This window comes from Fukomys damarensis, unplaced genomic scaffold (assembly GCF_012274545.1).
Source record: "Fukomys damarensis isolate Sample0158 unplaced genomic scaffold, DMR_v1.0_HiC HiC_scaffold_28, whole genome shotgun sequence".
Classification (NCBI taxonomy): domain Eukaryota; kingdom Metazoa; phylum Chordata; class Mammalia; order Rodentia; family Bathyergidae; genus Fukomys; species Fukomys damarensis.
Window position 1 is genome coordinate 41,277,070 of NW_022900940.1, and position 23,280 is coordinate 41,300,349.

Consider the following 23,280-nt stretch of genomic DNA (forward strand, 5'->3'; position numbering starts at 1 on the left):
TTCCATTAATCCCCCTCAAAAACATTCTCCCTGCCAGGGATTTAGCTCAGTGGTTCGGTGGCCTGCCTTGCAAGCTCAAGGACCCAAGTTCAATCCCCGGTACCAAAACAAACAAACAAACAAACAAACAAAAACGTTCTCCCATAGCCTGAACACATCCTATCCTTCTTGCCAGTTTCTGAAGCAGTTCTGGAAGTTGTCTTTGATGTGTGTCTTTATCTGCCTTGATGTCCTGAGTTGATACAAAATGTTCTCCTTTCATAATCACTTTGACTTTGGGGAAGGACCAGAGGTCGCATGATGCCAAATCTCATGGATGAGAACACATTGTAATATTTTTATAAGCTTGCCTTTTCATTGTTCGGTAGTAGGCAACACCATCACCATTTTTTTCATCGTACCTCATGATATTCAGAAAGGAAATGCCAGAACTGCCTCAGAAAGTGGCAAGAATTGTGGGATAAGTGCCTCTGAAGCAAGGGGGGTTTTGAGGGAGATTGATGACAATGTGTCTTTTACTAGTTTTTAAAATTTAAATATTCACCATATATTATGACCATCATGTATTATAATTAAAGGGGTGCCTGACGTAGCTAACATTTATTGAGCATTTAGCATTATTACTACCCAGTGTGACTGCACTTTTGTGCCATGTTTGGCTGTGGTGAGAAAAAAAAACATATGAGTATGTATCTACTCATATATACATGTAACCATTTTTCTATTTCATCTGTTAATTTCATGTTCAGGTTTTTGATGAGAAGTACTTTCTGGTGGAGATGGATGACTTGCGACCAGAAGGCCATGCACGGCGATCATTTGTGTGCCATGTTAACAGTCCTGGCATCTTCCCTGTTCAGTGGAGTCTAAAGAATGGTATACACATCAGCCCACCTCCAGGTACGCATTCATGGTCTTCAGTGTTGTGCCTTTAAATGAGTTGTGTAGGGTAGCATTGCCAAGATCTTTTATCTTTCTCCTCATATCCCTAATATTTTAAGGGCCTGAGACAAGTAAAAATGAAGGTCTAGATTCCATATATTTACTATTTGAAAGTGATAAATCAAATTAAAAAACTGTTAGAGTATGTTCCATCCTCAGACTTGGACACATACATCTGTGTGATCTGAAGGCCAGACTCATACCCAGATTCTTTGCTGGCTTTGCAGTGGGTTCCGTGTTGCATCTGTTGGGCAGTCACAGGTGGGCTGAGATGTACACTGAGCAATGAGAACTGGCTTGTGAGCCTCAGCTGAGAGGGAGGTGCTCGATCACATTTACAGTCTTTTTTTGGTACTGGGGATTGAACTCAGGACCTTGTGCTTGGGAAGCAGGCGTGGTGCCACTGAGCTAAATCTCCAGTCCTGATCACATTAGAATCTGGGCCTTGTGGAAGGTGCTTGTTAGTGGGAAGTTAGGGTTAAAAGTGGGGCTCAGAGAGGCTTGCAGAAGTAACAACTCTTTGAAAACATAATCTTGACTTTTAATCAAGGCATTTAATTATTACTTGTGCATAACTGAAAAATAATTTTATTTTGAGACAGAGTCTCACTATGTAGTTCAGCCTAGAGTTGTACTTGCTGTGTAGCTCAGGCTGATTTGGAGCTCAAGGTAGTCCTCCTGCCTCATCCTCCTGAGTGCTGGGATTACAGGCGTGAGCCACCATGTCTGGTTGAAATTTTTAATATTTTTAAACTTATAGTATCAGAAAAAACTGAGATGTTTATCTGATTTTTAGTAGACTTTTGGTAAGCATGGCTTCACTTTCTAAATACTACTAAATCCTGAACAGTGGGCTGAAAGTACTCTTTTGTGTTAATAGGGATTATAAACTCAGAACCTTTGGCCTTCATTTATCCAGGAAACATTTATGGAATATCTGCTATGTCCCAGACACTGAATGTGTCACTGGGGAGATAAAAACAAGTGTAACTCTGTCCCTGAAGTGGGCAACTCAGACACAGGGAGAAACAGAACTTGCTAGGTTCTCCTCCCTCAGGGAGCAGAATTTAGGAGTGCACTGTGGCAGGGTGTGATATGGAACACCTACAAAAGAAGAACACCTCCAAATTCCTTATCCTGCTTTCCACCTTTGTGTGAAGGAGAAAAGCAGTGATTAAAGATAGAAAAATTTTGAGCATTGTTAATGGCCACATCAGTTGCCTTGTAAACAGAGAAATGGTAGATTATGTAATTGAAAATGGTATAAAATGTACTGCTAGGAAATGAGAGGGAGGTGGTGTATTTCTCAGCTGGGTGGGAAAATCACTTCAGAGGCTGTTTGGCTATAGGAGGGCATAGTCTTGAGCAGCCTGCTCTGTGCCTTCAGACAGAGCAAACAGGCCATCCAGCTCCCTGCATGGATGGTGCCGAGTCAAGGCACTAGTTTGGAAATGTTTCTGTCAATACCTCAGTAGACTGAAGTATGGATTTAAGCCTAACTTTTACTGAAATGAATTCATGATTTAGATTATAAGAGCACTGTAATTTAAACAATATTTTTCTGGTTGACACAGTCATGGTCTGTATTTATAGGGTGCAATGTGGCATTTTAGTGCACATATACAATACGTAATGATCAAATCAGAATAATTGGCATATATTTGTGATTCAAAATCCTTTCTTACTAGCTGTTTAGAAATGTTCAGCCTAATTGTTGTTAATTATAATTACCCTATGGTGCTGTGTAACAGAAGTATCCCATTTATCCTACTGCACACCTGTATACTTCAACCATCTTCTTCCCAGCCCTCAGGGCCTTGAGATTCTATATTACATAAATCTGAAAACTACTAAGAACATTGTGTTGGTAATCAGCTAAAGATGGGTTTTAAAGAAATAGCCTTATTAAAGAAAGTCTTCACTGATTTAATAGTAATATTTGTTATCTCTTTGTTGTCAGAGCATAACTCCTAATAAGACTAGATTCATTTGTACAGATCACATCCACTCATAACTGTCTGAAATTCTTTTGGTAAATGCCAGCAATTAATCATATAAAATGTTGCTCAAAATAAATATCTTGGTTGAAATTTGAAAGAATTTCATTGTATTATAGTTTTGACCAGAAGTACTCTATTTAGTAAAATTTAACTATATGAGGCCCTGGGTTCAATCTAAGTACTCGAAGGGAAAAAAAAAAAAAAAAAAAAAAAGAATTGGGTACAGTAGCATAGGCCTATAATCCCAGCACTTGAGGCTAAGGCAGGAGAATCAGAAGTTTGGGTTCTGCGTGGGCAACATAGTGAGACCCTGTCTCAAAACAAAAAGGATAAGGATGGGAATATATCTCAGGGATAGAGTCCCCCGGCTTTAATTTCTCAGCACTGAAAACAATAACGGCTATACCTTGGATTTATGCAAAGATTCCCCTCCTCTATAAAATGACCAAAGGCCTCAAATTAGCAGCATTGGAAGTTGTGGGTGGACACCTGACAGAGTGGTAGGGCTGAACAAGTACACATGGTATGAATCACTGCTCTTTGTCTCCACACAGGCTACCCAAGCCAGGACTTTGATTGGGCCGACTACCTCAAACAATGTGGTGCTGAAGCTGCCCCCCAGCGGTGCTTCCCTCAGGTGAGACCCCTCACGGCCACCAGGGCTGCAGGGACTGCTGTTCTTCCCTTGCTTTTTATGACTACTATTCTCAAGTTAATCACCTCATACAACCCAGATGACCACTTTGATGATTGTAATAAAATGGTCCAAAGAAAAATACATTTATTTCTGAAGTTAATTTGCTGATCAAGTTAGTATTGTTTTATTTTTTGTAATAACTGAAATCATGTGACAGATTTTATTTCGTAACAATGGTTTAATGCTGTAATATGAAAAAATATTGAAATATTAAATGCAAAAACTTATTAAGCTTATTGAAAAAGACTTCTATCCAAATGATACATCCATATATATATATATATATTTATTTTTTTTTTTTTTTGAGACGGGGTCTCACTATGCAGTCAGTTGTAACTGCCCTGGAATTTACTGTGTAGCCCAGGTTGGTTTTGAATTCACAGCAATCCTTCTGCCTCAGCCTCCCAAGTGCTGGGATTATAGGCGTGTGCTAACACACCCAGCTGATATATCCCTATGTTTTAAAAATCAAAATAGGGCTGGCAATGTAGCTCAGCAGTGCTGCACCTACCTGGCAAGTGTAAGGTCCTGAGTTCAACTCTGGTACCAGAGAAAAAAGATGAAAAAGCAGAATATCAATAAAAAGCTTAGCATGTATAAACACAGTCTCTGTCTTATCACTTTCCTTAGCCTCCCTTCCCACTGGTAACCACTTCCTATTCTTTTTTTTTTTTTTTTTCCTGAGACAGGGTCTCATTATGTAGTTCAGGCTGACCTTGAACTCATTATGTAGACCAGATTGGCCACAAACAGTGATCCTCCCGTCTCAGCCTCCTAAGTGCACCAACACACTTGGCTATGACTTCCTATTCTCATCACTGTAATATAGCATTTATATTTTATTATCAAAATAATATACTGCCATCTTTTGAGGCGTTAATTTTAGATACTGCTGTTGATTATATTACCGTAAATGAGCATTTAACCATTTTACCTTCCACCTCTGCCATACGTACTCACATCATCTTCCTGTTAGGATTGTATTCCATTCTTGGCTAAATTTCAGGTGAAGTTTTGCATTATTGTGAGCATTCAAACATTTACAAGTGAGCACTGCAGTATTCCAGTTGCCTCTTATTACATCAGGAAATTCCTCATTTCTAAAATTTTTCTTAGACTTCCCTTTTAAAGGCCTCCACTTTTTCTCTCTGGACAGTTTCTCTACTTGCCATGTAGTTTTAATTTTGGAACTGCCAAGGATTGCCTGCTCCTCATTTCCTATGGTTTGAGAAGCCCTGGTTTGTAGTGTATCATGTGACCTCCTGGTCTCCATTTACTTCCTTGTTTTGATGGACCCATGATCACTCATTATCTTCCTAAAGTGGCACAAAGGATGGAAATTGCTCTAGCAGAACTGTATTTGAACATGTTGACTGACTGTGTTGCTGCCAGAAAGTTAAAAGCTATTCTTAGTCTTGATCTTGTGTAAATGACCTGATTTTTCTGTGGTGGAAGGTTATAGAATCTTCTTATTATCTCTTCTCACAATAATGTACTTTGAAACTGGATAAAGAAGATGTGGTTTTTCTATAAAATGGAATACTACTCAGCCATAGAGAATGAGAAATTAGATTCATTCATAGGAAAATGGATACATATTGAGGATATACTCCTAAGTGAAATAAATAAGTCACACATGTGTAAATACTGAACAGTTTCTCTGGTGTGAATAAACTATAATAGTACATAAGATCCTAATGAGATAGCCGACACTGTGAAATAGGAAAGGCTAAAGGTGTAGGGAAAGTGGGAAGAGTAGGGGAAAGGTAATAAGGGAAAGAAAAAAAATAGAAAATGAAAAAATTGAAATAAAATGTTTGTAAATGGGGAGGAGAAGAGGGGGTGAAGGGAGGGCAGGGACAAGGGGGAAAAATGAGAACCAAGACCTGTCACGTAAAGGTACAAGATCCCAATGATGAATGTAACTGTACTGTATACCTAAAATGTACCAATAAACTCAATGAGGAAAAAAAATAATGCACTTTGATGTGGACAGTTTTTCTCTGGACATTCATGCCTTTCTGTACTAGGAAATTTTCTTGATTTACTTCTTTCATTTCCTTTCTTTTGTTTTTTCTCTTGTCTCTTTGTAGAATTTTTAAATTTTAGATATTGGTCCCTTGGATTTAACCTCTACTTTTTTTTTCTTACCTTTTTTCTCTCCTTGTTTCTGTTTCTTAGTCTTTTTGTCTTGCTTTCTGGAAGATATAATAAACTTTTACCTTTCAACCCTTATGAGATTTTAGTTTTTAAATCTACTTTTTCATTTTCCAGAAGTATTTTTCTTCTCAGAATAGTTCTTTATTTTTAATAGTATGCCAGTCTTATTTTAAGGATACATTAATTTTTCTTCTTGGAGAATGTTAATTAACATAACCACTTTTGGGTGGTTATCTTGCATAATCACTGCCTTCTCTAAGTTGCTTATTTTGTGTTTGAGTCTGTAAGTTTAATATCTTTAGATATCTAGTAATTCTTGGTCATTGTTTATATTTAGAAATGGGAGATTAAAGAAAAAACTGACTGGAAACTCTGAGCATGAGGCAGAGGCTTGTCAACCTTGAACTCTCCTGCAGGTTGGGGTCTGGCCAGCTGAGCATGTGAATTAATATTGTAAATCCAGTAATTTTTTTTTGTATGTATGTTTTTCATGAAAAACTTATATGCAATGAATATCCTTAAATGTATTATTTGATGAGTTTTAACGAATATATACAACTATGTGACCCAAACCCTTATGGAGATAGAGAACATTCTGGGCTTTGGTGGTGCATGCCAGCTACTAAGAAGGCTGAGGCAGGAGAATCACAAGTTTAAGGCCAACCTGAGAAACTTAGTGAGACCCCATCTCAAAGTAAAATTAAAATTACGGAAGCGGATTGGAATGTAGCTTAGTGCTACATCCCCTAGGTTGAATTTCCAGTATGGGAAATGGGGGGTGGTAAAACATTATTGTTACTCCTGGAAAATTCCCTTGTGTCCTTTCTCATTCATTCCTCACTACTGTCCATCCAGAAATAAACATTGTTCAGTAAGCTGATTTGATTCATTCATTTTCTAGTCAGTTTCTGAGCATGAGTTTAAGGAGAACATGAAGCTGGAGGCAGTGAACCCTCTTCTCCCTGAAGAAGTATGCATTGCCACCATTACTGCAGTCAGAGGCTCCTACCTGTGGCTTCAGCTGGAGGGTAAGTGCAGGCTCTCCTGAAAGTTTCCTGTGGCCACTCTTCCTTTGCTCTTCCTGTTTACTCCTTTAGTGTGGCTTGTTATACTTAATGGACAAGTAAGTTATCTTTTTCAGAGACTTCTACCTTGAAATGCAAGATTCTAAGCTAAAAAATTATTTTCTTGTCCTAGGCTTTCAAAGTTTTAGGAAATGAATTTGAATAACCTTTGTTATAGAGTCTTATATTTTCTTGAAGGTAAGTCAAATAGTTTATATTTTCATGTGATTACAATAAGTGAATATGAACATTAGCACGAGGCTTAGTGAAGAGATGATGTTTCTGTTGCTCCAAACCCTGGAACCAGAAAGTATGTAAAGTAGAAGTGATGTATTTTATTCATCCTAGTATTTAGTGATTGGGCATGTTCATGGAATGAAGGCCATGTAAGTACTTACTGTAGCAATTGCTGTGTGTGGCCTGGGTTACTTTTTCTTCCTGCTGCCAAATAATCATACTCTGAGAAGGCACCTACATAGTTAATCAATTTCTATTAGCAATAATGTTTCTGATTGTGTAGAATGGGCATTTAATGGAAATGTGAAGGAGAGTATTAAATGTAGAGTTTCATGCAACCTCTGCTAATTAGTTGGCCAGTCACTTTCTGATTTGAGTTTATGGTTCTACTTTCTGACTTATTCCTACAGTACCAGAACTAATGTTATTATTGAATAGAACTGTCACTTTTCCTTTGGATTTCTAATTTTTTCAAGGAATTGAATATAATTGTTAACATCTGAATAATACTACTGGTAGTGCCAGTTGTTTATTTGCTAAGAATTACCCTTATTTTCACTACCCATTTGGTTCTTACAAGTTATGCACAGGGACAGTTTACCATATGTTTATCATACATGAAAAAGTATGACTTCCATGAAAATGATACTGGGTTAAAAGAGTTATGTCTTCATTGTTGCTGCAGTAGAACATTGTTTAGAAAGTACTGCACTGTACTTTATGAAGGCTATTTAATGAGCTAAAAGTGCTTTACTTAGTTTTGTTCTGCTTTTAAATTTTAAACAGGGTCTAAGAAGCCTGTACCCGAATGTATTGTGAGTGTGGAATCTATGGATATATTTCCTTTGGGCTGGTGTGAGACCAATGGCCACCCCCTCAGCTCTCCTCGCCGGGCACGAGGTAGCTATTTGTGGGTTAGAGTGCTGATTGTTGAATGATCTCTTGTGTGGCGGCTACCAATTAGTATGAATCTGGACATTTCAGAGAAAAAATTATATTCTGCCTGCAGAGACAATTGCTTTTTGCAAAAGTATTTATTTTCTTACAGTTTCTGTGGGTCAGGGGTCTGGGTACAACTTGTGTGGTCCTCTGTTTCCAGGTGTTTCATAGATTGCAGTGAAATTATCAATCAGAACAAGATTCATCTCAAGGCTTACTTTAGGGAGAATCTGCTCCAAACTTTGCTAAAATAATTATTGGCAAGCATCTTAGTCCATTCTGGTTGCTAGCCCAAAATGTCATAAACTGAGTAATTTGTAAATAATGTGTTATTGGAGGCTGGGAGGACCAAGAGCAAGGTGTCAGTCTGGATGCATAGATGAAGCTCCACCCTGTACTGAGTATCAAACTCAGGACCTTGCACTTGCCAAGCAGGTGCAGTCCCTGAAACCTTCTTGCTATATGTCCTCACACTTTAACTTTCTAGGGCCTCTTTTAATAAGGGCACTAATTCTAATCTTGCCCTTATGATCTCATCACCTTCCAAAGACCCCACCTTCTAATACGAATACTTTGGTGATTAAGTTTCAGTATGAAATGGGGGAGTGTAGACATTCAGACCATTGCAGAAGAATTCACTTCCTTGGTCTGTTGGACCAAGGGTCTCTGCTTCTTGCTAGCTATTGGCTTGGAAGCTTCCCTTAGATCTCTGCCATGTGGATCTCTCCATGGGGCAATTCACTGCATGGCAAGTGGCTTCCATCAGAATGAGAATGAGAGGTTGAAGAAGAGAAAGCCAGTCTCTCTTTTTTTTTATACTGGAGATCGAACTTGGGTCCTTGCAGTTGCAAGGCAGGCAGCGGAACCACTGAGGTAAATCCCCAGCCCCAGAGTCTATAATCTTATATTGAAAGTGACTGCCTTCCTCCCCTCTTTTCAAAAGTTTTATTGAAATATAACTAACATACATGAATTTTTTTTTTTTGTACCAGGAATTGAATTTAGGTCTTTGTGTGTGCAAGGCAGGCAGTAGAACTACTGAGCTAAATCCCCCGGCCCACATACATGAAATTTGCTCTTTTAAAATTCTGAAATTCAGTGTATTCACAGAATTGTACCACTATCACAGTTAATTTGAAAACATTTTTTTTCATTTCATTTCTGAAAGAAACCCCATACCCTTTGGAAACACCTTCTTCCCAGGCAGTCACTAATCTACTCTCTGTCTCTGTAGATTTGATCATGCTGGACATCTCATATAATGGAAATCATACAATAGATTATGGTCTTCCATGACTGCCTTCTTTCATTTAGCATAATGTTTTTGGAATTCATCCATCTTATGATGTCTGTCAGTACTTTATATCTCTGAATAATACTATGTCACATTTTGTTTAATCATTGATGAATGAACATTCAGGCTGTTTGAATTTTTATTGTTATAAATAATGCTTCTGTGAACATTAGTAACCTGTTTTCATATAGATGTGTATTTTCATTTCTCTTGGGTATATTCTGAGAAGTGGTATTGCTGAGTCACATGGTAACTATTTAACAGCTTGAGGACCCACTAAATGCTTTTTTTTTGTTTTTTGGCACCGGGGATCAAACTCGGGTCCTTGCTCTTGCAAGGCAGGCAGCAGAACTACTGAGCTAAATCCCCAGCCCCACAAAATGCTTTTTGAAAGCAGCTGCATTGCTTACCTCCACGAGCAATGTATGAGGCTCTAGTTACTGCACATCCTTCAACACTTCTATGCTATTCTTGTTTTTAATAGTCATCCTGATGTGTACGAAACAGTGTCATATTATAGTTTTGATTTGCTTTTTTCTAATGGCAGTCTTGTTGAGCATCTTTTGCATATGTTTGTTGGTTATTAGCATATCTTCGGTGGAACTGTGTGTGCTTAAGTCTTTTGCCCATTTTTACATTATATATTTTATTGGTGCATATTAATTTTATAAAAGATTGGGTTTTGTTGCATTTTCATATATGCATAAAACATTTTGATCATATCCATCCCCCTGTTACCTCCCTTAAACTACTCTTTCCCCTCCGTAACCCCTTTCCTCTTATCCAATAGCCTCCTTTCTACTTTCTTGACATCTTTTTTTTTTTTCCTAGAGTCTACATATTAGGGAAAACATGCAGTACTTTTCTTTCTTAGTCTGGCTTATTTTGCTTAATGTGGTAACTTGTAGTTCCATTCATTTTTCCACAAATCACATAATTTTATTCTTTTCTGTGGGTGGATAATACTCCATTGTGTATATAAAACTCCCTTTAAAATCTATTCATCCATTGACCAGCACCTAAGCTACTCTATGTGTTGGCTATTGTGAATTGTGCCACAGTAAACATGAGTATGCAAGTATCTGTGTATTATGCCAACTTTAATACCTTTAGGTGTATATCAAGAAGTGGTTTATCTAGATCATATGGTAGTTCTGTTTTTAGAGGAATATCTGTACTGATTTTCTTAGCGTCTGTACTAATTTATATTCCCATCAATAGTGTATAGGGTTCCTTTCCCCATGTATCTTTGCTAGCGTTTATTAGAGTTTGTTTGTTTGATCTTGATAGTAGCCATTCTGATTAGGGCAAGATGGTATCTCAGTGTGGTTTTGATTTGCATTTCTCTAATAACTAGAGTTGTTGACGCTTTTTCATATAATTATTGACCAGTTGTGTTTCTTCTTTTGAGAAGGGTCCCGTTCATTTGTCCATTTTTGATTGTTTTTTTTTTTTTTTTTGGTGCTAAATTTTTTAGTTCATCTTATGTTCTGATTTTAATCCTCTTTTGGGAGAGTAGCTAACAAAGATTGTCTCCCATTCTATAAACTATTTCATCACCCTGTTATTTCCTGTGTGATGGTGAAGTTTCTTCCTTCCCTCTTGCCCCTTCCTTCCCCTTCCTTATCCTTCCCCCTCCCCTTTCCCCTTTCCTTTCCCTTCCCTTCCACCAGGGATTGAACTCAGGACCTTGCGCTTGTGAGACAGGTGGCAGAAGCACTGAGCTATATCCCTGGCCTGAGAAGCTTTTCAGTCTGATGGAACCCCATTTGTCAGTTCCTGCTATTTCCTGAGTTTTTGTAGTCCTGTTCAAGAACTGCCTGTGCCTATACCTTGAAGTGTTTCCCCTATGTCTTCTAGCACTTTGAAAGTTTGAATAAGTGTTTCCCCTATGTCTTCTAGCACTTTGAAAGTTTGAATATTTAGATATTTGATCCATTTTGAGTTGATTTTTTTTGTTTTTTTTTTTTTTTCTTTTTGAAACTGTGTAGTTCAGGCTGGTCTTGAACTCACTGTGTAACCCGTTCTGGCCTCAAACTTGTGGTGATCCTCCTCTCTGAGCCTCCAGAGTGCTGGGATTACAGGCGTGCACCTCCATGCCCAGCTTGAGTTGATTTTTGTACAGAATAAGAAATAGGGTTCTACATTTAATATCCAGTTTCCCCAGAACCATTTGTTAAAAAAGCTCCAACATATGTTTTGGCCTCTTTGTCACGAATCAGATGGCTTAGCTGCATGGGTTTTTGCCTAGTTTAAAACTATTTTGTCTTTTAATTACCTATAGGACTTCTTCTTTGTATAGTTTAGATACTGACTTGGAAATATTTTCTCCCATTTTGTTGGTTACCTTTTTACTCTCCTGCTGTGCACAGATATATTTCTTGTCATGCAGAAGTTTTAAATTTTGATTTAATCTAATTTAAATTATTCTTGTGTTTCTTTTTCTCTTGATATCGTATTTCAAAAAGCATTTACAAATCCAATGCCATGATGATTTTCTTGTGTATTGTTCTGTAAGAGTTTTATAGGTTTAGATCTTTGATCTATTTTGAGTTAATTTTTATATATGATGTAAAGTAAGAGTGCAGCTTCTTTCATGTAGATGTCCAGTTCCATAGCATGTTCTGCTGAGGACCACCCTTCTCTGTTGAGTGGTCTGAACCATTCAACATTCCATTCAACTGCTTTGTGAAAGCAGTTTTTCTTTTGAATATCAGTTTTTGCTTGAAAATTACTTTCAGGAATTGATTGACTCAGAGAGCTTTGAAAATACTGTTTTTGTTCCTTGTATGAAGACTCCTCTCCAGAAAGTGTGTGTCAAATATTCAGACACATAGGCACCAATTTAGCACACATGGTAGTTATACCAAGTATTAAATATGTCACCATAAGCGTGATACATATCTAACTTTTCCTTTGTCTTTTATTTTTTTTTGTATTTTCTTCCTTCTTTTACAGTCCATAAACAGAGGAAAATTGCGGTGGTTCAACCAGAAAAACAGTAAGTAATACAGTAGGTAACAGTAAGTAATATCTGTAGTTGAAATTTGGAAGTTCAAATATCTAGAAAAAGAAATAAGTATATCAGAATATGTCTTCTCTTTTGTTATTTTTTTTCCAGATGGAAGAATAATCTTTTAATTCAAATTTGATAGTTTATATACATCTTCACATAATGTATGCATTTTCTAAAATGGCTTTATATAAAAAGTGTAAAATGCAATCTCGGGATGTTTTTCCAGATACAATTTCTTTGGCTTTTAAAGCCTGAAGTCATTTGAATGAAAGAAAAGAAATAAGAGTCCCTTGCAGGTATTTGTGAAGGAAGAACAAAAATTGTAAATAAGGAAATGATTTGTTGAGGTAGAAGAAACAACTCCAGAAGGAAGGGCGCTCAGAAGAGTGTCTCTGTGCCCATTAAGAAACCCTCTGTAGCATCTTCACACGCAGCATTTAAAAAGCAAAAGTTAGTTGGTGGTTCCTTTGAATCTTAAAAATATAAAGGTTTCTGTGTGTGTAGATGTGTGGTTTCCACTGTTGAGTTTTGGATTCTCCCATTAGCCTGCCATAACAAAATATTGCAGACTGGGTGGCTCAAACCACAGAAATTTATTTTCTTATGTTCTGGAGTCTGGAAAGTCCAAGATCAAAGTGCCATCTGGTTTGGTTCCTAATCAGGTCTCTCTTCCTGCCTTGTTCATGGCTACCTTCTTGCTGAGTCCTCACATGTTAAAAGTACCTCTCTGTCCTTCCCTCCTCCCCCATTTTCTCTGCCTCCTTTCCTTCTTCCTTCCCTTTTCACCTCATTTTCCCCTCCCTCCCCTTCCTTCTTTATTTCTCCCTCTCCTCCCTCCCTCCCTCCTTCCTCTCTCCCTCTCTCTGTTCTCTTTTCTCCTCCCTCTTCTTCTAGGGCCACCAGGCCTATCAGATTATGGCCATATTGTTATGGCCTCATTTAATCCAAATTACAGTATGGTTACATTCATTTGTTAAGGCCATAGAATTCTATTCTATATACAGAAATGAGATGATGACAAAAAACTCGCCTCGGATTTTTCTTTGACTTAGTTTTGAGACCAATCCTAAGCTTTATTCAGGAGACATTCTAAAAAAAGAATTAGCCCTTCTCAGGGATTGCTACAGGCAGAGTAAGTCTCTAGGCTTTTCTTTTAAAAGATAATTTTTAAACAATTTTGAAATGAGTAGAACTATAAAAGAAGTGTTTCTGTTATGTGACTATTGAAAAAAATGAATACTTGTACTTTAAAAATCCCACAAGAAGTTGGGCATATTGTTACAGGCCAGTAATCACAGCACTCAGGAGACTGAAGCAGGAAAATCGCAAGTTCAAGGCCAGCCTGGGCTACATAGCAAGACCCTGTCTCAAAAATTAAAAAAATTAATGCCACAAGAAATTTTCTCATTTCTTACACACATATATATGATTGAAAGGAAAATTAATCTAAATAGTCCATATCACATCACTGTCTACAAATTGTCCATTGGCTCATTAGACTCTGTACATAACTTCAGAAGCAATTGCAAATTTAAAAGAATGAGTGATGAAGGACCTTCTGTTGCAGATTTTGCAACCTGTCACATTAGCTTTCTTCTTAGATTGGAAGGAAACTAACCTTCATGCTGTGCTGATATTAAGGATGATCTTACTAGTTTGACTATGTTTTCTTAACCCAGAATACCATCCTCAAGGACTCTTCATGAGGGCCTAAAGAGTCAAGAGCTGAACTCTGCAGACTCAGGTATAAGCATTTGTGATCTTACAGAAAGGAAGACCCTTAGTTTCTTCTAATGGGCTGTCTCTGACATTTGAATGTGTATTCGGAGAGGAGCTGCCTAACTATGACTTTAGAGTTATAACAATCCAAGATGTGTTTTGTTTTAGTTGTCTGTATGCTGATATTTCTACACAGTTATATAATTGTAGCTATTTTTTACTGATCATTTGTTATGTACCAAGAGCTGTAGAGGTCAATGTTACTATCACTCACTTTAGATGAAGGAACCTGAGGCTTTCCAGGGAGAGTGCTCTTTCTTAAGCTAGGTACTTAAGTGGTGGGGCTTATTTTTTTTAAATGTTTCTTATGATATACACACTTTATATATAAATTTCACAAAAAATAGAACACTAGATTTATTTGATTGTCCCAGAGGCAATGACTGATTATGAGATGAGGCTGGAGGTTCAGTTTATATCCAGGGTCTTTTTTTTTTTTTATACCAGGAACTGAACTCAGGACCTCACACTTGCCAGGCAGGCGCTGTGCCACTAAGCTAAACTCCTGACCTCCAGGGTCTTTTTAATATGACTCTTGACTAGCCCTGTGCTAGCTGTATAATGCTGAGCATCTGGGCCATGTATATTCTAGCACAGATTGGACATTCAGGTGGTATTTAGTAAATGCCTAGAGAAAAGAAACCAGGGCTCAAAGAGCTTATACAGCTTTTGAGAAAAGGATGAGAAATGGAACGCAAATGTTCAAAACTTTTTTCTCTTCTGCCCCACTGCCATTTTATTATATTGTTTCTACATAGAGGATTGGGACTGTGTTAATTCCTTTTTTTTTGAGACAGTGTCTCACTATGTAGTTGAGACTGACCTGGAACTCACTGGGTAGCCCAGGCTGGTCTCAAACTCACAGCGATCCTCCTGCCTCAGCCTCCCAAGTGCTGGGATTACAGCCGTGCGCCACCACGCTCAGCTTAATTCCTTATTTTTGAAACACTGCTGGCCTTTTTAATGTCTACTGAAACTACAGAATTAAGACATTAATATCTTCTCTATGATCTCAACTTTGGCACTTTGGTTTGGGTTTTGTCATAGGTCAGGTTCCTTGGGAAAAAGTCTGAGCCTCTGATATTTGCATGCTGGAGTTTCACTGGGAGTGCTTTTGGAAACAGCTCCTGGAAGGAATAAAAGATGCAGGAATAAAGGAAGCGGGATTACCTTGAGAGATAAACTGATGTTCAGTGCAGTTGCAACAGAAGTTTCTTTTAGTGCCAAGGAAGTCTTCAAACTGATACTGCCACAGAGAGTGTCCATAATCCTTATGTATTAGTCATCAGAAGTATACTGTAGGGCAGGGGGTGTGGTGGGGAGTAGCTCAGTGGTGCCACCGCCTGCCTCGAAAGTGCAAGGATCCGAGTTTGATCTCTGCTACCAAAAATAAAACAAAACAGAAGTACTCTGTAGCTCCCACACTACCTCACAAGGAATGGGACCTTGGGCAAGGTATCTCTCCTATTCAGGGCAGCCTCAGCTCAAGGTAAGTAAAGGATACATGTATAAGTAAGAGCTGTAAACCGCCAACATTTCTGACAGCTAGGGTCATGAGTGCCTTAATCCTTACTAGGGTTAGGGGTGGCAGATTCAGATGGAAAATTGGCTCAACAGGCTCACCACTGTGATAAAACTGTAATCTTAGAGAGAGAACATTATGAACATCAAGGTCTACCAACAGTGGACGTAGTGTACTTATTTACTTTCCTTAATGCTGGATTGAATAAGAAGTATTCATCAGAAGACTCTCTGCTTTATATCAAAATGAAGATGTTTCAGTGTTTTTGAAGTTTTAAAATTTAGTACTTCAAATTCACTGTGAGAGGATTTTAAAAAAAAAGATTAAGCTCAGTGCTCATTAGAAAAATAGTTGAGAGAAGGATCTCAAGGCCTGATTATATGCACAGTGTATAAAAGGAACACTGATAGGTGTTCATAGAATACAGTAGTTTTAGCCTTCTGAGAAATCCCACAGTAAAAGAGCTCCCACAGCATCAAGGATGTCAGAATAGCCAAGCATGCTGGTGCATGCCTACGACCCCAACATTCTAGGAGACTGAGGCAGGTGGATCACAAGTTCGAGCCTAGCCTGTTTCAAGCAAGACTCTGTCTCACAAAATAAAAAGGACTGGGGATGTAGCTCAGTGTGAAGGCCCTGGGTTCAGTCTGCAGCAACATACACACAAAGAAAGGGTGCTTGGGGCTTTAGGGTAGGGTCACTGTACTTGTTCGGTGGATTTTAGGAAACAAACTAGTTTTGCATAATATTCTATGTCAGTCCCTCCAAATATTTCAGAGTAGATTATTGAATAGTTGTTTTTCAAAGAACTGGAAATCTTTGTGAGGATCATCATGGTTCATGAAGTCAATTATCCACTTTCTTTATTGATACAAATATCTGACTGATTGTGAAACAATGTCCCGGAAATAATCAGCATGTAATCAGGATATTTGTTTTATTTTAGCAAAGTGATAAACTTGGTAATCTCGGATGAGGGTAAACATAAGCTTCTAGGTATACCACATTTCAAGATCATTATCAGATGATATAAGCTTCAAATACGTAATTCTGAACCTGGGGGTACATATCAGTAGTAGAACACTTGCTTAACATGCATGAACCCCTAGTTTCAATTCTTGGCACCACACACATGCACACACAAGTAATTTATAAAATTCACACAGTGATGTGTATGCTTGAACTTTTCTCCTTAGTAATTGAGCTTTCTAAACATGGGGAGAATGACTCTTCTTAATATTTGTATTTTCTTAATTTCCCAGTTACAATTAATGGAAAATATTGCTGTCCAAAGATATATTTCAATCACCGTTGCTTCTCAGGGCCATATCTTAACAAAGGAAGAATTGCTGAACTCCCACAATGTGTAGGACCTGGGAACTGTGTTCTGGTCCTCAGAGAGGTAAGGTTCTGTCCTGCAGCAGAAGAACTTGGAAATTTGATCATAACAGACTCCTAGGATATGGGGAGCCACATGCCATATATGTGACAACTCTAGGCTTTATTAAGTTACTGATTTTTCATATGTAGTGGTCCCCTGTTATCTGTGAGGATTTGTTCTAAGACAGTGGTGAACCTATGGCATAGGTGCTATGGCTGGCTGGCTGTTTTCATTGAAAGGTCACTATCACTGTTCTAAGACCTTACAAAATGCCTGAAAATACATGTAGTGCCAAAGCTTATACTGGTATGTTTAAAATATATATATATATAATATATATATATATATATATATACATACACACACACACACCCATACATATACATATACACACACACATAACTATCGTAGTAGTCCATTTTTTGAGGCAGGCTACTTAGGAAGAAAACAGTTTATTTAGCTCATGTTTTGGAGACTGAAAGTCCAAGATTAGGTGGCCTGGTGGATTGAGCTTCCTGTCTGCATTGCATCATGACAGGAATGCAAGCGTGAGAAAGAAATCATATCACCAAATCAGGAGCCAGAGAGACGCTGGGATCCCAAATTCCTTCCAAGGGTTTGCCCCTAGCTGGCCTTAGGAACACCCCATAGGTTTCATCACCTCATCACCTCCCACATCTGTGCTGCAAGCAAGCTTCCAACACATGAACTTTTGGGGGAGACACTTAAACCATAGCTGCAATAAAATTTAATTTCTAAATGAGACACAGTAAGACATTAACAACAGCAGTAATAAAACAATTATAACAACATACTGTAATAAAAGTTGTGTGGATGTGTTCTGTCTCTGAAAATGTCTTAGGCTATATTCGCTCATCTCATTGTGATAGTGTGAGATGATGCAGTGCCTACTATTGAGATGAAGTGAGATGAGTGATGTAGGCATTGTGATGTCGCATTAGGCAGCTTCAGGGTTACTTGAACACAAGCATATACTTTTTAAGTAGTTGATCTGATAACTCGTACAGCCACAGACAAGCAGCTGAGTAGCATATACACTAGGGTTTCACTGGACAAAGGGGTGATTCATGACATGGGCAGGATGGTACAAGATTTCATCATGTTACTCTGAACAGTGTATAATTTAAAATTTATGACTCATTTATTTCTGGTATTATCCATTTAATATTTTTGACCATAAGTAACTAAAACTTAAAGTGAAATCACAGATTATGGGGTATTGCTGTACTGTTTAGTGAGTTGGGCAGGTAATTATTTCTCTTCCATAGGGAACACCTAGGTAAGCAGTTCTGCACAGAGAAGGTTCACTTCTGTTAGACACACATGAGAGCTATGCAAGAGTATACTGTGAGGCCCAGGTGTGGTAGTGTATACCTGTAATCCCAGCACTCAGGAGGCTGAGGCAGAAGGATCGCTGTGAGTTCGAGGCCAGCCTGGGCTACACAGTGAATTCAAGGATAACCTGCACTACAAAATGAGACTCTGTCTCAAAAAGAAAAAGGGAACTGTGAGATTAGTGTATGACTGAGAGGCTGCATGGTATTAACTGAGAGCCACGATAAAGCTATGAATCTGCTGGATTTTCATGCTCCCAACTCGTGTGCTGCACAATGAGTAAAAGATGTGAGGACTTGTAGAACCTTTCAACCCTCAGGGTGGCAAGGCAGGGCCTCACAAAGTCAGAGCTTTTGGGCCAGACTCCTTTACCCACAAGATTACTTAACCGTCTGCACAGTGTCCCAAACACGTATAATTTTCTGTGTGTACCGTGGTTGGGAAAGTATTTGGAAGCAAGTGGCAGAATAAATTGAAATTCAGGGTGCCTGTTTTTACTGACCATAACATTTTGAATGTGTAAGATGATCTGGCTATTCTTTATTTGGAACTATGGGTAAATGTCGTATTTTTGGTAATATTATTTTGTTATCATTTTTTAATAAGAATTAATTACCAAAATGGCCTTAGCACTCTATGGGATAGGGAGAATGCCATGGTTCTAATCATCTGCTTTTCTCCCCCACCCCATATTTCTGCTTTAAAACTGAGCTTAGGTCCTCACTTTACTTATCAATGCAGCCTATAAGCCTAGTCGTGTTCTTCGGGAGCTCCAGCTGGACAAAGACTCTGTGTGGCATGGTTGTGGGGAAGTTCTAAAAGCCAAGTGAGTAGATTCCTCTACCCTACTATTGTCTGTCTGTATTCGGTCACACAGTCATTTCTTCTGTGGATAATAGAATGCTTGTTTCCTATGGCATTGCTGCTTCAGCTACTGTGGCGAAGGACTTAGGCTTGTTTTCTCTTTTAGTTTCCATTCTGTCATGGGTTAATAAGTTTATGACATATGGTAAAAATGAATTATATGAAATTTAAAAGACAGAAATGCAAGAACATTTTCTTAGATTCAAAAGACATAAGACTACTTTTTCAAGTTCCTGTGGAAGTTTATAAACATATACTCTTGTTTTCTGGCTTGATTTTTTTTTTTTTTTTTTTTTTTTTGTAGATATTTTTTTTTTTATTGGTAGATGAATGGTAGCTGGCAGATCATACCATATCCTTAAGCCATACCAAGAGAATCACTGCCCTAGGGTAAAGAAGGACTTAATGAAAAGTTCCTATTCTTTTTATAATAAGAAGCAAAATTACTATTTGAAAACCTTCAGCTAAGAATAGAAAACTGGAACTTTATTTTGCTAATTTAAATAATAGCTTTTGGTTGTCATTGCTTACCAAATTTAAGTACAAGATACAGAACTTATTCTTTGAGTCAAAAAACTTATAAAGGAGGGGCTGGGGATTTAGCTCAGCGGTTTAGTGGCCTGCCTTGCAAGCGCAAGGACCCAAGTTCAATCCCTAGTAACAACAACAACAAAAAAAAAAAACAAGAAAAATCTTATAAAGGATGCATAGTATTCTAAAGCAAAAATACTTTTCAGATGTATCATCAGTATACTTGATTTTTCACTGGGTAGTCATTGGCCCAATAATTTTGGCATTTGATGTCTTCCAATGGCAGATATAAAGGAAAGAGTTATCGGGCTACTGTTGAAATAGTGAAAACAGCAGATCGGGTGACTGAATTCTGCCGGCAAACCTGTATCAAACTGGAATGCTGTCCTAACCTCTTTGGTCCACGGATGGTTCTGGATACGTGTTCTGAGAACTGCTCTGTACTTACAAAGACCAAATACAGTGAGTTATGTTTTTCAAGTGTGTTAACTATGTAAGTTTATCCCTAAATGTCCTGGAATTTTTTAAAAAATTTGCACACATTCATATATAGAAGTACACAAACTTTTTCTATAAAGGGTCAGAAAATAAAATTTTATGTTGCCAGTCATATGATCTGTCACACATTCTTTTTTATTTTGTTGTATTTTCATTTTTAAAAGAACTCTTTAAAAACTGTATGAACAATTTTTAGCTCTAGGACCGTACTAAAATAGGCCATGGGCCAGAATTGGCCTTTGGGTCCTAGTTTGCCAACTTTAATATGGCATGCATATAAATTAGCTAGTGCATCTGATAGATACTTCATTTATTCATACAATCTGCCTACTCTGTGCTGCCACTGTTCTAGCCCTGGAATACAACAATAAATACAATGAAAGTCCTTTCCTCACTGAGTTCTCATTTAATGTTGGACAGTGATAATAAACAAGTAAGCAAATGTAGAGACAAGTATGAGGCATGGGGAATGAAGTGGAAAAGAAAGCAAAAAAGAGAATGAGGAAGGCTGGGAACAGGTGGCCCGAAGAACTTCTGACTGGGGAACCACATGAAGGAAACAAGGTTGTGCCTGACTTGGTAAAGGGAACAACGAGGCCACAGATTTTTCTGGAGCTTGCTCAGTGTCTGTGAAGAGCAATAAAGAAGGCTTGGTGGTATAAACACCAAGAGGAAAGTGCAGTCTCCCTCTGAACTATCCTCCCTTCTGTTCATCTTCTCCTTTGTGAACCTGGGGCAGGAATCATATGGGTTGAAATTTACAATGTGGATTTTTATCAAAGCATTGTCACCCAAAACCAAAATTCTTATGCATTTCCTTAAGTACTGCAAACCCTGGCGTCACTTGGGAAAACTAACAGGGAAGGAGGATTTCACTATGTCACATTTGAAATAGTTATTTTAGGGATCTGTGACTCTTAAATTTTATAGTTCTTGCAGATAACCTGAGCGTCTTGTTTAAATGCACCTTCAGATTTATCAGATCTGTCAGTCTCTGGGACTGTGTATTTCCAACAAGTTCCTCAGTACAGCTGACGTTTGGTATGGCAAGCTTTCTAATCAGTATTTGAATAGCAAAATTCAAATTCATGGAAAAGTCTAACCTAGTAATTTGTTTGTATTTATTGAATTGTAGACTCCTTAAGGGCAGAGATTATTTTAGCTTATTATCAGCCCTTCATGTAGGAAATTACAATTATTAGGAGCTAACTAGAAAATGTGACACATGTAATAAAAATATATGAATAATATTACATATATAGAGACAAACATTTGGAAGATTTGTGGACTTTGTTATGGTTTTTTTTTGTCTGAATTTATCTTTCACAGTGATAAGTTAAAATTACCCTAGGTTTTAAAAGAATCTAAATTTTCCTAATTAGTAATTTAAGTGATCCCCAATGAATGTGTCCTTAGAAATTTATTTTTGCAGAAAATTACATTAGAATTTGATATTACCTTAATACATAACCCAGAACTAGAATATATTTCATGGTTGAATTTTCTGATATATTCTGAAACTTAAATGGAAATGCACAGGATCTAAAATACTTAACATACTGGAAAAGAAAAAGTTGAGGGACTAGGGATTTAGCTCAGCAATGCCATCACCTGACTCACAATCACAAGTCCAGAGTTCAATCCCTAGTACAAAAAAAAGAATAAAGTTGAAGGACTTTTTCTTTCGGCTCCTTGCTGCCTTTTTTTTAAACCATAAAGCTATAGTAATCATAAGCTTGGTATTAACATGTTCCCTACCACTGGTAGTACGTGTATGACTGTCCCATCAGGCAGCTTGTACAACCCGATGGAACAGTGCTATGCTGCCTGATGGGACAGTCACGCATATACCACACTGGTGGGTTTAGTGCTACACAGTAGCCAGACGTACAAATTACATCCCCATCATGAACATGTTAGAGTATTAGAAGTCTTGGGACAGAACAGAAGGCCTAGAAATAGGGCCAAATTATATGTGATCAAATGGTTTATAGGGTTAACAAAATTAATGGGGAAGGGAAATTCCTTTTAACAAATGGTATGGGTACGACTGAATTCCTAAATAGAAAAAGCAAAAACAGAACTATTTGGCTCATACCATATACAAAAATTAAATTTAAGATCTATTATAGACCTAATGTAAAAGCTAAAACTATAAAGCTTTTGGACAGAAACAAAATATCTTCAAGACCTTGGGGTAGGCAAAGATTTCTTAGAATGTAGAAATACACTAGCATAAAGGAAATAATTACTAAGTGAATTTCTTAGTTACTTTTCTCATTGCTGAAACAAAATACCCAACATCCAAAGTAGTTCAGCTCAAAGTTTGTAGAGCTTTCAACCCATAGTTGGCTGGCTCCAGGGCAGGATGGCATTGCAGAGGGGCATCACAGAGGAGAAACAGTTTATGATGGGCAGAGGGCAGCAAAGCATAAACAACAAGCATCAAAGTAGAGAGTGACCACAGCAGCCCTCTTTCTGTCCCTTATATTATTATATAGTCAGTGACAATCAGGTAGGAGACAGCAAAGTAGCAAACCAACAGCAGCAAGCAGAAGCAGCGATAGCAAGCCTGCCTTTCCCTTTTACCCATGCAGGCTACCAGCTTTTCATTCCTTCATCCAACCCCTTAATCCCAGCATCACACACTTAATCACCCTAATTGAGCCACCTTCAAAACTTCTATATATTATTAGCACATGAGGCTTTGGAGGGACATGTAGATACAAGCCATAACAGTGAAATATGAAAATTAAAAACTTCTGTTCTTTGAATAGTACCATTTTTTAAAAGAAAAATACAAGCCACAATATTAGAGAAATTATTCTTAATACATATATCCAGTAAAGAATTTATCTCTAGAATATATTAAGAACTCCCCCAAATGAATAACAAAGAAGAGCATTTTAAAATATGACAGAGGGGGCTGTGGATTTAGCTCAGTGGTTCTGGCGCCTGCCTCACAAGTGCAAGGACTGGAGTTCAATCCCTGGTACAAAA

At 37.8% G+C, this 23,280-nt stretch overlaps 1 protein-coding gene across 5 annotated transcripts in view; it reads left to right on the plus strand.

Annotated features, from left to right (window-relative positions):
* Window positions 1–23,280, plus strand: part of Sfmbt1 (Scm like with four mbt domains 1) — a 125,681-nt gene that overhangs the window by 95,895 nt on the left and 6,506 nt on the right. For all 5 annotated transcript variants that reach the window (XM_010643072.3, XM_019210514.2, XM_010643071.3 and 2 more), the window contains 9 exons: window positions 750–900; window positions 3,497–3,579; window positions 6,701–6,827; window positions 7,887–8,000; window positions 12,292–12,334; window positions 14,029–14,093; window positions 16,913–17,052; window positions 19,104–19,213; window positions 20,069–20,244. In XM_010643072.3, the coding sequence (XP_010641374.1) occupies window positions 750–900; window positions 3,497–3,579; window positions 6,701–6,827; window positions 7,887–8,000; window positions 12,292–12,334; window positions 14,029–14,093; window positions 16,913–17,052; window positions 19,104–19,213; window positions 20,069–20,244 (1,009 nt within the window). The remainder of the gene's footprint in view (window positions 1–749; window positions 901–3,496; window positions 3,580–6,700; window positions 6,828–7,886; window positions 8,001–12,291; window positions 12,335–14,028; window positions 14,094–16,912; window positions 17,053–19,103; window positions 19,214–20,068; window positions 20,245–23,280) is intronic.